This window comes from Schistocerca piceifrons, chromosome X (genome assembly GCF_021461385.2).
Source record: "Schistocerca piceifrons isolate TAMUIC-IGC-003096 chromosome X, iqSchPice1.1, whole genome shotgun sequence".
Taxonomy (NCBI): domain Eukaryota; kingdom Metazoa; phylum Arthropoda; class Insecta; order Orthoptera; family Acrididae; genus Schistocerca; species Schistocerca piceifrons.
This window is the reverse complement of record NC_060149.1, coordinates 552,450,776-552,463,470: the sequence shown is the minus strand read 5'-3', so window position 1 is coordinate 552,463,470 and position 12,695 is coordinate 552,450,776. Positions and strand designations below refer to the sequence as shown.

General features: G+C 36.8%; 1 protein-coding gene across 4 annotated transcripts in view; it reads right to left on the bottom strand.

Moving 5' to 3' along the window:
- LOC124722859 (fibulin-1-like) overlaps positions 1-12,695 on the bottom strand; it is a 649,840-nt gene that overhangs the window by 298,554 nt on the left and 338,591 nt on the right. For 3 of the 4 annotated variants that reach the window (XM_047247987.1, XM_047247986.1, XM_047247988.1), the window contains one exon: positions 3,885-4,028. The exons of the other annotated variant lie outside the window; for it this stretch is intronic. In XM_047247987.1, the coding sequence (XP_047103943.1) occupies positions 3,885-4,028 (144 nt within the window). The remainder of the gene's footprint in view (positions 1-3,884; positions 4,029-12,695) is intronic. 4 annotated transcript variants of the gene reach the window in all.

Below are 12,695 nucleotides of genomic sequence, written 5' to 3'. Positions count from 1 at the left end.
GACTGGGGAGGAAGGTAGAATTTATAAAAAAAAGAGCTTGATACCTTATTATACGATGCATGTCCTTTAGGCAATGAAATATACATTTGCTTTGTCTTGAAATTAGATTTATGATTACTTGCTGTATTTATAACCTATGCATATATGATGGGAAGATATCAACAAGTTTTTTATTATGCAATGGTGTTTAATTTTAGTGCTTACTGGAATTCATACTTTACTTTATGCCTTTTCTCTTTTGTGATCAAACTTTCACATTTGTTATGTCATACCTTCAACAAAATGAATCTTAGAATAGATATATTTTCAGAGACTTATGTTTGACTGTACCTAGATGATGAAACTGGTATACAGACCATGACAAGTATAGCCAAAGTCATGATATAAGTAAGGAATATGTAGAATGGAACTGAGAACCAATGTGGAGTAAGATGCCTGTACTTTAAACTTACAGTGGACTAAAATGAGTATTTGTGAGTGACAAAAACAATAATGTTTACTGAAAACAGTTGTAAAGGAAATGTTCTTGAAATCAATCTGAACTTAAGACCAGGGTGTGAAGTGACGTGTTGGGGAAAAGTAAGAAATAACTTTAAAATATTTTTGTAATAACTATGTAAATGTGTTACTATGTCATTATCCACACAGAAACAGTGAAATTCATAGAATTACACAATTTGATGCAGCTTTGTGCATGATATTTGTGTGTGTGTGTGTGTGTGTGTGTGTGTGTGTGTGTGTGTAAAAGTGGCAGGGGGGGGGGGGGGTGGGGGGGGGTTTACAATGGGTCTTTGCTCAGGCAATCATAGAGAATTGTAGTTGAATTGAATTGATGATACAGCCACAAATCAATCATATATTATGATACATCATCTATTCTCATTACACTGAAGCACCAAAGAAACTGGTATAGGCATGTGCATTCAAATACAGAGATATACAAACAGGCAGAATACAACACTGTGGTTGGCAGTGCCTATGACAGACAACGGACAACAAGTGGCTGGCGCAGCCATTAGATTGGTTACTGCTGCTATAATGGCAGGTTATCAAGATTTAAGTGAGTTTGAATATAGTGTAATAGTCTGCACACGAGTAATGGGCCACAGTATCTCTGAGATAATGATGAATTGGGGATTGTCCCCTAAGACCATTTCATGAGTGTGTCGTGAATATCAAGAATCTGGTAAAACATCATATCTCTGACACTGCTGTGGCTGGGGAAAGATCCTGCAAGAACCAGACCAATGACGACTGAAGAGAATCGTTCAACATAACAGAAGTGCAGCCCTTCCATAAATTGCTGCAGATTTCAATGCTGGGCCATCAACAAGTGTCAGCTTGCAAACCATTCAACAAAACATCATTGATATGGGCTTTTGGAGCCAAAAGACCACTCATGTACCCCTGATGGCTGCATGACACAAAGATTTACACCTTGCCTGGGCCCATTCAACACCAACATTGGACTGCTGATGACTGGAAAAATGTTGCTTGGTTGGATAAGTCTCATTTCAAATTGAAACGAGCGGATGGACATGTACGGTATGGAGACAACCTCATGAATCCAGGCTCCATGCCTGTCAGCAGGGGACTGTTAAAGCTGGTGGAGGCTCTGTAATGGTGTGGGGCATGTGCAGTTGGAGTGATATGGGGCCCCTGATATGTCTAGATATGACTCTGACAGGTTATATGTATGTAAGTGTCCTTTCTGATCACCTGCATCCATTTATGTCCATTGTGCACTCCAATGGACTTGAGCAATTCCAACAGGACAATGCGACACTCTACACATCCAGAATTGCTACAGAGTGGCTTCAGGAACACTCTTCTGAATTTAAACACTTCCGCTGGGCACCAAACTCACCAGACATGAACATTATTGAGCATTCTGGGATGCCTCGCAGCATCTTGTAGGCGCTCTACACGATATCAGGAAGTTGTACCAGTTTCTTTGGCTCTTCAGTGCATATTTCATAGCTTTGATGATGCATATTGAGAATATTGATTAATATTCATGTTGGAACCTAGAATTTTTGTGCTGTTAATTTAATACGTGGTATGTAATTTTGAGAGCACAGATTATCAACATTAATAGTGACTTTGTTTAACCCTCAAGAAGGCATGCTGTTTTTTATAACAAGAGCAGATGCATGGCATACTTTGTACACATGTAAAGAATAACTGTCTTTATGATACAAAAGTATACTTGAATGAGCAAAATCACAAGTTGATCTTAGTTTCATTAAACAACAAACATACATCACAAGTTGATCTTAGTTTCATTAAACAACAAACTTACATTATATGAGCTAAGTCACCATTTCATTAAACAATAATAAAATAAAAATTCTTCATATCACTGTTGCCACATATAAGTGTTATCCCACAGTAATGACCCACTCAAATCACTGAACAATGCAGTTGCATCAGATCCCAGTCAACCACTTATTCAGTTGCTAATTGTCTCTTAGACAGCTATCTCATCGTACAATTGTGCTGCTAGCTTAGAATCTGAGTCATTTTCTTGCACAGATCGTAAATATTTTTCTCACCTAGCTCACTGTTTGTTTTATACTATTGCTGCCTCACTTGGACATATGGCAATAGAACTTATCAATGCATTGACAGAAGCAATAATGAAGGAATAGATATGGGCTCACGATTGTAAACAGGTATGCCTCAGGTTAAGGAAGAAATTTAACATAGTGTCATTAAACACTTATAAGACCCAGGTAACCTCATGGTGAGGTACACCCCGATCAAATTACAGAATGATGAGCTAAAACAACAACAAAAACTGCAGCATCGAACAAAAAGGGGAGTATTGTTACAATTATGAAAATTCCACAAAAAACAGAGTTAACAAAAACTGCTCTAGGTTTCTTGTCCTGCAACTAATTTAAACAGTTCTAAGTCTGGTAAACTTCCTCCAACAGAATTTCATATGGACTTTATTTTGACGGATTTTAACAATATTTTGATTACAAGCAGTATTGGTTCCCATTAGAAAGTGTAAATTGTGTTGTAGAAAAGGTACAGACTGATTTCATATGAATGAAATACAAAGATTTAGATTACAAGATCAGGACATTTCTCACCACACAGATGAAGCATTGAGCACTGTGGAAAACAACATGTCACACTGAGAATTCCTGAGAACAATTCTTCTTCTGATCCCAAATACTGAGGAGCTGGGGTAGGTGGTTATGGTTGATGAAGCAGAACAGCATGGGCATAGGAGTACGAACACATGTATGGCACTTGAAGATGCAAACTAAGGTACTGGCAGACTCATATGCTGGTGGGAGGAAGATGGCAAAAGCAAGATAAAAGGAGGTCATATGAAAGGAGGAAATATGACACAATGAGACAGAAATGGCAAGGGATGAACAGCATGTTAAGTTGCAAATGAAGCAAACAGAAGGCAGAAATGTTAATCAAGATGGAATAGAGAACGAAGGGTAGGGATGGGACAGAAAAAATGCCAAGGGTGAAGACAGAACAGGAAACTAGAAAAAGGATTAAGTCAGGTGGAGGAAACGAACTGCTAGAGGTTGAATCCATAAGGATTATGAGAGCATATTTTATATGGAACCCATTTTGTTAATAATGCCTTGCTCATTTAAGCAGTTTAACAACTCCATTAAAAAATCATCTCATTGATTATACTAAAAGATAACTGCAAAATTTCTTGTTGCTGGAGCCCCATACTAGTGATTTTTGATATATTCAAACAAAACTGACACATTATTCATTGTTTCAGGTATTTTTACAGAGCATGATTTCAAACTGCATCTACAGCTGGTATCTCTCTTATTGATGAGTAAGAGAATCAGTTAAAATTTGCGTAAATGATAAATATATATCAGACTACTATTTACCTTCACACTGACGTGTATTTGCATTTATCTGATAACCATCTGGACAGGTGGGTGGTCTGCAGACAAAGCTTCCAGGTGTATTCACGCAAATGTCTCCAGTTTCCAATGAACAGTTATGTAAGTTACTTATACACTCATTTACATCTGCAAATCATAAATATTGTTACTGTTATTTTCAACTGAAGATCTTTAAATAATGTCTTATTGAGAAAGAAAATCAACTCTTTAATTGACTCACATGATAAACTGAAGCATGATGGGGCTGGATATTGGAAAGAAAAAAAATATATATTTAATTTTAATCCACTGCATATTATGGAATTACCTACATTTGTGTAAAACCAAAAATCCTTGTTTTTGAGATCTAGTTTACTGTCTCAAGATGGTCTCAATATCTATGAGGCCTTGACTGTTGAGATCTGAGGGAAAATATGTCAAACACTTCTACGGGAAAGAAGGAGATATCAACACAAAAATAATTCACAATTAAAACAGAGACTAATACACGGAGTTTTTAATGTTTAGGACAACTGATGACAATGAACAGATGGACAGCAAAAGAAATAGAAAGAGCAATTAAAAGAGGCTGTAGTGCTTTTGGTAAATTAAATGGAGTTTGCAAAACTAAGCTTCCAATGTACAAACTTTACAGTTAGTTTTAATTACCAGTTTTAACTTATGGCAGAGAGATATGGACTTTTAATTCCCCATTCAAAAATAAGTGTTTGTCAGTGAGAAGTGCAGAGATGCGTGTTGGTAGTGCTATGAGAGGTGGGAAAAACAACTAAACCAGCGAATAGACAGAAGAAGAAAATGAAATCATGACCATAATTAAAAATGAAATGGAGCTGGTCAGGAGATGTAGCCAGGTGAATGGATGGTAGATGGATAAGGGAAATAACAAAAGACCAAAGTGATGACATAATGAATGGTGGATATATGACATTATAAAACATACAGGAACAACATGGACTGTATAGAGGAATGTTGGAAACAGTCTGTAAAGCTTGTAAGGGTGTTGCAGGGAAGGCTGTGCTGAGTAATAATTGTTAAAAAACTAATACATTGTGGAATTTCTGAGTTAATTAAGACTGAAGTTACCCAATAAGGGTATTGTGCATGCAAATTGAAGTGGCCCACTAGATACAATTAGTGTCAGTTGTTCTCATAGTGTAGATGATAGCACACAAGGCTGCTCAGCCTTTAGTTTTATTCAGTCCTTACTACCATCTCACAACCAACTTTTGTATTACTTTCTTGTTTGGTTTTGGGAAACCATATGAAGAATGCCATCCCTAGCGTGCCTCTTGAATTTGCATGTGCAGTGACCTGACTGGATAACTGCAATCTAACTAACTTGGAAACAGTGAAACATACCAATTTTTTTCTTAACAATTATTTCTCAGCACAATCTACCTTAAGTCACTCTTACAAGCTTTCCAGACTGTTTCTGACCACACTGTGCAGCTGAAGCTGGAATGTATAGAAAAGTATAGAGTAGGCCTTTGGTCTTTATTTAGTAGTGGAGATCAAACTGCTGTTGCTGTTGACAGTGATGATATCAAAATATTAAATCAAACAGAATTACACACATATAAATTCATTTCATTTATTTATCCAAAAATATCTGCATACACAAGTGTGTACACACACACACACACACACACACACACACACACACACACACACACACACACACACACTTACAAGAAGTACAGAAAATTTGATAGTAATATTGCAGTAAAGAAACAATTTCTTTGATATATCTACAAAAGAACTTGAACTACTTGCATCAGGAGATTTTGCACTGGCCAGCTTCAAGTCTTTTGCATTTCACATTTTCTAAAAATTTGCTACTGAATAGAAGCAGTGATCTAATAAAACTATCCTTAAGGATTTACTGAAAAGAGAACATAATGAAATAATGATTATCTTGTGTGGAAGACTATTGTAAATTTGTAACAAACAATTTGTAATGGAAGTTTTAAAAGCAGATATTTTTACTGACTGGACATGAGACTTTTACTTTTGGCTCTGTATCATGCTCATGGGTATTACAAGGTTCTAGCATATTCATACAGTGGAGTGAGATGATGACGACTAGAAAAATTGGCTTGCAAGTATCTGTTGGTTGAGTATGTTAGATTGCTCTTACAGTTCTTTTCTGAGTTAAGAAAATGACAGAACTATAGTCCTTTCAAAATAACTTCAGCATTGACACTTTGGCAGGAACATGCAAGTGGCAGTGGAGGCAATTAGCATCCTTTCAGGCTGGAGCAACTGTGGTTATTATATATAACTGGTGGTGACCTGGCAAAGACCTACCACATCTACCCGATTGCATGGATGGTCCATCGAAGTTAGTTTGTGGATTGCAAGGAGCATGTTTATACATTGTTTTTCCTATGAGTTTACTAGAACATGAGAATAAGGCAGGTGCTCCATAGCTTTGTACATCTGTTTTGTTTCCTTTTTTATGAATAGGCACCAATTTGGCAGTTTTTAGACAGTCTGAAAATGTGCCTACCAGAAAAGATGAGTTGACTGCATCTGCACGATAAAATGTTTGTAATGTGTCGCTTTATTATGTTACTCTGGAATACTATCAATTACCGATGACATTTTCTTAAAGTTGCAGCCAACTTTCATGTAGATTTACTTCAGAAAGATAGACTGGAGAGACACAAGAGTGTGATTTGTTTTTCTGTTTGTTTGTTCTACCTCTTGAGGCATGGGCTATTAAACTGTTTGTGATATCTGCATAACAATGATGGAAAAGATATGCCATGTGTTAGGGGTCAGTAACTCTCATGTTGTCATGATTCAGATTGACATTTTAAGGGATATTTTACATTCTTCCTTCTTTATTACATTCAAAGCTGCATGGCTTTTACTTGCTGAATCTGATATACACTTATCAGTGGCCCTTTTCCTATTTTTCATGGTGTATAGCTTTCCTGTAGGCATGAATGTATATCTGAATCTAACTGTTCAGATAAGGGGGCATTTTACTGTATTGTATTGCATTTGAAAAATTCTTTTTTCCCCAACTGTCAGAATTTTGATATGTTTTGTTAAGCATCCCTTTACTCTTGGACTTTTGCCTCTTATTACTTGTGTTTTAAGTGAGAAGAACTGCAAAATAATAGTTGAAAGTACTAGAGAATTTCTCAAAATTTTTATTGGTGTCTAATATTTCTGGAACTTCTTCTCATCTCTCTTTTGACAATAGGGAATAGAATATTTGCATGTCATGTTACCGAATCTTCTTACTGTTACAGTTCTTTAAACATTCTGAATGCACAGCAAGTAGCATGGAAGGAAAACAAATTAGGTTTCACAATCACTAAGACTCGAGCTTTGAAAGACTTGCACTCAAATAAGCCAAAAGACATACATATAACACTTTTTACAGAATTTATGGATTCATTAGGGAAAGTGGCACCAAATGACTATTCAAGTTGGTGTGTAGAACCTATGAGACTGGAGACATACCCTCAGATTTTTTAAAACACACCAACCACACAATTCTAAAGATAGCAAGGGCAGATAACTGACAGAATTATCATGCAATGAACACCCAGTCCCCAAGTGAAGAAAATTTCTGACCCAACCAGCAATTGAACCTGGAACACCATGATTTAGAGGCACTGATTGTTAATTGCAGACTTGGCTTTAGGAAAGATAAAGGTAACTGAGAGGTAGTTCTGACATTGTGCTTGATAATGGAAGCATGATTTAAGAAAAAGCATTAGACAATGCAAAATGGTGCAAAAGTCTGAATTTCTCAGAAAAATAGTTATAAGCTGTAGAAAAGTCTGTTAGTATACAATAAATATATGAACCCAGAAGGAGCAGTAAGAATGGAAGACCAAGAATGAAGCACTTGGATTACAAATGGTGTAAGACAAGGATGTAGCCTTTCTCCCCTACTGTTCATTCTGTACTTCAAAAAAGCAATGGCAGAATAAAACATATGCTCAGGGGTGGGATTAAATTTCAAGATGGAAGGACATCAATGATAAAATTTGCTCATGACACTGCTATTCTCAGTGAAAGTGAAGAAGAATTTCAGGGCACACTGAATGGAATAAAAAGTCTAACAATCAGAGAGTATGGATTAACAGTAATCTGAAGAAAAATAAAAGAAATGAGGAATGGCAAAAATAAGCTTACTGATGAAGTTGACATCAAAGTTCATGACCCCGAAGTATCCAAAGTTAAGGAATTCCAAGTTTTTCCGTGTTCAGAGGTTGGTGATTCCACACCTTTATATTCAATTAATGAAAAGCCACTCCAATTTGTAATACAACCTGTAGTAAGTCCACAACCAGTTTCAGCCTTCACATCAGGCCATTTTTAACAGGATCTGAAAACTATGCTGTAGGGAATGAATGTCTTTTGACATTGATTCTCTAGAGCAAAATTTTCAGATGCACTTGAAAATGGCCTGATGTAAAGGCCAAAAATGGTTGTGGACATAATAACATTTTTATTAGCAACTGAATTGGCTTTTCATTAATTAAGGAAATCTGCTAACTACAAAGCAAAATACAGGAATTCTGCTAACTACAAAGCAAAATAATGTATGACAGATGAAGCAAGCAGGGCATAAAAAGCAAACTAGCAAAGGAAAAGAGGGCATTCCTGGCAAAGGATGTCTGCTAGTATCAAACATTGGCCTTAATCTAAGGGAGAAATTCTTTATATGTATGTCAGGGGCATAGCATTATGTAGAAGTGAAGCATGGACTGTGCTGGAAACAGAGAACTCAAGCATTTTATATGTGGTGTTATATTCCTGGCCAAGGGAAGTCTGCTAGCATCAAACAGAGGAAGCAATTTCTCAGAATATACGTTTGGAGCACAGCATTCTATGGTAATGAAACATGTACTGTGGTGACACCAATACAAAACACAATTTAAGCATTTGAGAAGTGGTGCCACAGACAATTTTTGAAAATTAAGTGGACTGATAAGGTAAGGAATGAGGAGGTTCTCTGCAGAATCAGTGAGGAAAACATGGACAAAAGAAGGGTTGAATATAGGACATCCGTTAAGACATCAAGGAATAACTACCATGGTACTAGAGGGAACTGTAGAGTGTAAAAGCTGTAGAGAAAGACAGAGACTGGAATACATCCAACAAATAACTGAGGACATAGGTCACAACTGCTGTTCTAAGATGAAAAGGTTTCCACAGGAGAGGAATTCATGGTGAGTTTCATCAAACCAGTCAGAAGACTCATGACTAATATAAAAAAAATAAAAAAGAATGCTGAAAATTTGGTGGACTGACAAGATACCAAAGGAGAAGATCCACAGAACTGAAGAGAATAGAAATATGTGGAGACCACTGACAAGAAGCAGGGAAAGATTGATACGACATGGATTAGACATCAGGAAGTAATGTCCATAGTACTAGATGGAGAAGTAGAGGGTAAAAACTGTAGGGAAAGATAAAGATTCAAATACATCAAACTAATCGAGAATGAGATTTTCATTCTGCAGCAGAGTTTCACATCCAACTAATAACTGAGGGAACTGGGTGCACATTTTACACAAGAGAGGAAGTCATTGTGGGCCACATCAAACCAGCCAGCTGATTGATGGGCAAAAAAACTTATATTTACACAATTTGCAGTAAAACTTGTATTTACAAATGCCTGATTGAGGGCAGTAGCCATAGTTTTACTTATTCTTATTGTGGATGTTATTGTTTGTTTTAAGTTGAAAGTATCTGTGATGTTCAGCAATAGTTCTTTCTTTCTGTTGGTTCCAAGAAAAGCCATGTTGAAATCTCCACGCAGCACTATTGATTTCCTGTCTAGATGAAATCCATTATGCATGAGTCAAAATTTCAATTAGCTGATCAATAGATACATTTGAATCACTGACTTCAACAAGTGTTAGCAAAAAGTTGCTTTTTGAATTGAGATGCTGAAACTTATCTGTAGTGTTGCAGTTCAAGCCTTGTTTGATTAAAATTACTTTTATGATATTGTTGAAACTTAGTGAAGAAATATGCTGAAAGAGAAACATACATTGCATACAATGTACAGCATTATATCAGTGTTGTTTCTCTCTCTCTCTCTCTCTCTCTCTCTCTCTCTCTCTCTCTCTCTCTCTCTCTCTCTCTCTCTCTCTCCCCCCCCCCCCCCCCCTCCCCTCCATTTTTTTTGGATGCACTAAAATCCTTACCACTTGTTCACTATCATTTCACTTTCAAATTTTAATTTTTCATTGTCAGGGATGCTAGACTCTGAGAAGCTCATCTGTAGAAACCAGCACAGTTTTAGGAAACAGCAGTCATGTGAGACACAGCTGGCTCTCTTTGTGCATGATATAGAACAAGCTCTAGATACTGGCTCCCAGGTTGATGCCATATCCCTCGACTTTCGAAAGGCATTCGACTCAGTTCCACACTGTTGCTTGCTCCAAAAAGTGTGCACTTATGGTCTATCTGATGTCATATCCAGTTGGATAGAAAGTTTTTTAACAGACAGAGAGCAGTATGTTGTCCTGAATGGGGAGACTTCAACAGAAACAAGCAGAACATCAGTTGTGCCCCAAGGCAGCATAATAGGTCTACAGCTTTTTATCATTTACTTAAGCAATCTGGATGATGGTATTGACAGCAGCATTAGAATGTTTGCTGATGATGCTGTAGAATACAGGAAAGTAGTATCACATGAAAGTTGTGAACAAATCAATGAGGTTTTCCAGAAAACAAATGCTTGGTGTAACGACTGGCAGTTATCTCTCAATATTAGTAAGTGTAGCCTACTGTGTATAACAAAGAAAAAATCCCCATTAATGTACAAGTACAAAATAAATGCCCAGTCTTTGGAAGTGGTAACTTCTATCAAGTATCTGGGTGTGACTATTGGAAATGATCTCAAATGGAACAATGAGATTACACAACTAACAGATAAGGTGAACCCTAGATTGTGGATTATTGGTAGAATCCTGAAGCAATGCAGTCCTTCAACAAAGGATATTGCTTACAATACTTTAGTTTGTCCAGTCTTACAATATTGTTTGTCTGTATGGGACCCTTAAAAGTTGAGTCTGAGTCAAGTGATTGAGAAGGTCCAAAGAAGAGCGGCAAGATTTGTGACAGTTACATTTAGCCATCATAAGAGCATTACAAATCTCACAGAAAGTTTGAAGTGGGACACACTTGCAGATATACATGCTAAAAGGAAGGGGCTGCTCACTAAATTCCAAAATCCAATCTTCGACGAGGACGTAGAGCATATATTATTACCAACAACTTTCATATTGCACAATGATAAGGGAAATCAGAGCTTGTACTGAGGCATTCAGACAGTCATTTTTTCCTTGCATGATCCGAGAGTGGAACAGAGGGAGAAGGGGGGGGGGATGTGACTTTGGCACAAATAGTGCCCTCTGCCACACACTGCTAGGTGGCCTGCGGAGTATACATCTAGATACGTAGATGTAGAAGAGAGCTACTGGAATCTCAGATTAAAGGGCACTGGGGATCAGCCGATGCTCACAAAGCCTTCACACATATCTGGACTGTGGAACTATACAACTATCAGAGAGAGAGAGAGAGAGAGAGAGAGAGAGAGAGAGAGAGAAACCGCAACTTTCAATGCCACTGATTCCACGGCACATTCCTCACAATCTTTCATAATGAAGCATCAATAACAGGTGACAACGGGTTCCCCATCGTAACTTCAATACATGACAATGGGTTCCCCATTGTAACTCCATTTGTCTGTTCATGTACTGGTTATTGAATGAAAGTAAGCAGATGTCAGTGCAAGCTGAAACAGGTTCATTAATTCAACACCAAACCCAACCTCAATTAACTATAATGAATCAGGCAGAGGAATGCACATGAAGAGAGAGTCAACATCAAAAGTTACTAAAATAGCCCCTGGTATTTATCCAATCTTGTTGTCTTATCAGAGCTACTTTTGAGATTGTTACAGGTGTAGTTCACTGTGTCTGCTGAATTTATGTTGCAGTTTATTAGACTTGTCTGGTAAATAGTGTGCACATAAGACTTTTACAACTTTTTGTATTTGTATTTCTACACTCACATATCTTCATTTAATATAGTAATAATTTATTCTTCGCTGTCCATGTTAAATTGCAGATTTAATTTCAATCCACAACATTGCATGTGAAGCCACATTTTTTTCCTTTGGATCTGATTTTGCAGAGATTATGAGATACACAGATTTATGTTTCACACAAATGGTTCCTTTAGAGGTTCATTTTTTGTAGTAGCATTATTTGTATCCTTCTGTTTGAACATTATCTACAGACAATGTTGATGCTATACTTCCTTTTCAGATTCAAACTTATATTTTTTTAGTCACTTTGTTAATTATAGGCATTTTGATATGAAATGTGTTTTTTTGATAATAATTCACAATCATAATTTTACAAATACGGCACACTTCCAAACTATTGCTGATAATATTTTTAAAACTAAGACTCCCACTGTTAATATTCAGAGTAGACAACATGGTGACTGTGTCTGTAGATTACCCACTTCTTTTGTTAATTTGTCAATTTCCGTACTGAGAAAATAATTTTCACCAGTTATGCTTACACATAATAGTGATAGTTCAAGTTTTTCACTTTCGTTGTTTACTTAACATTTTTCTGCACCATGAAATGTATGTGCCACTACCTCCATGAATCCCTTCACTGAGGGATCAATGTTTCCACAACAAAAATGAAAAATACTATTAAATAGCACACAGATAATAATATTAAAAGACACCTCTAATAAAACAAGAACAAAAAACACATCATGCCTGAGCCATCC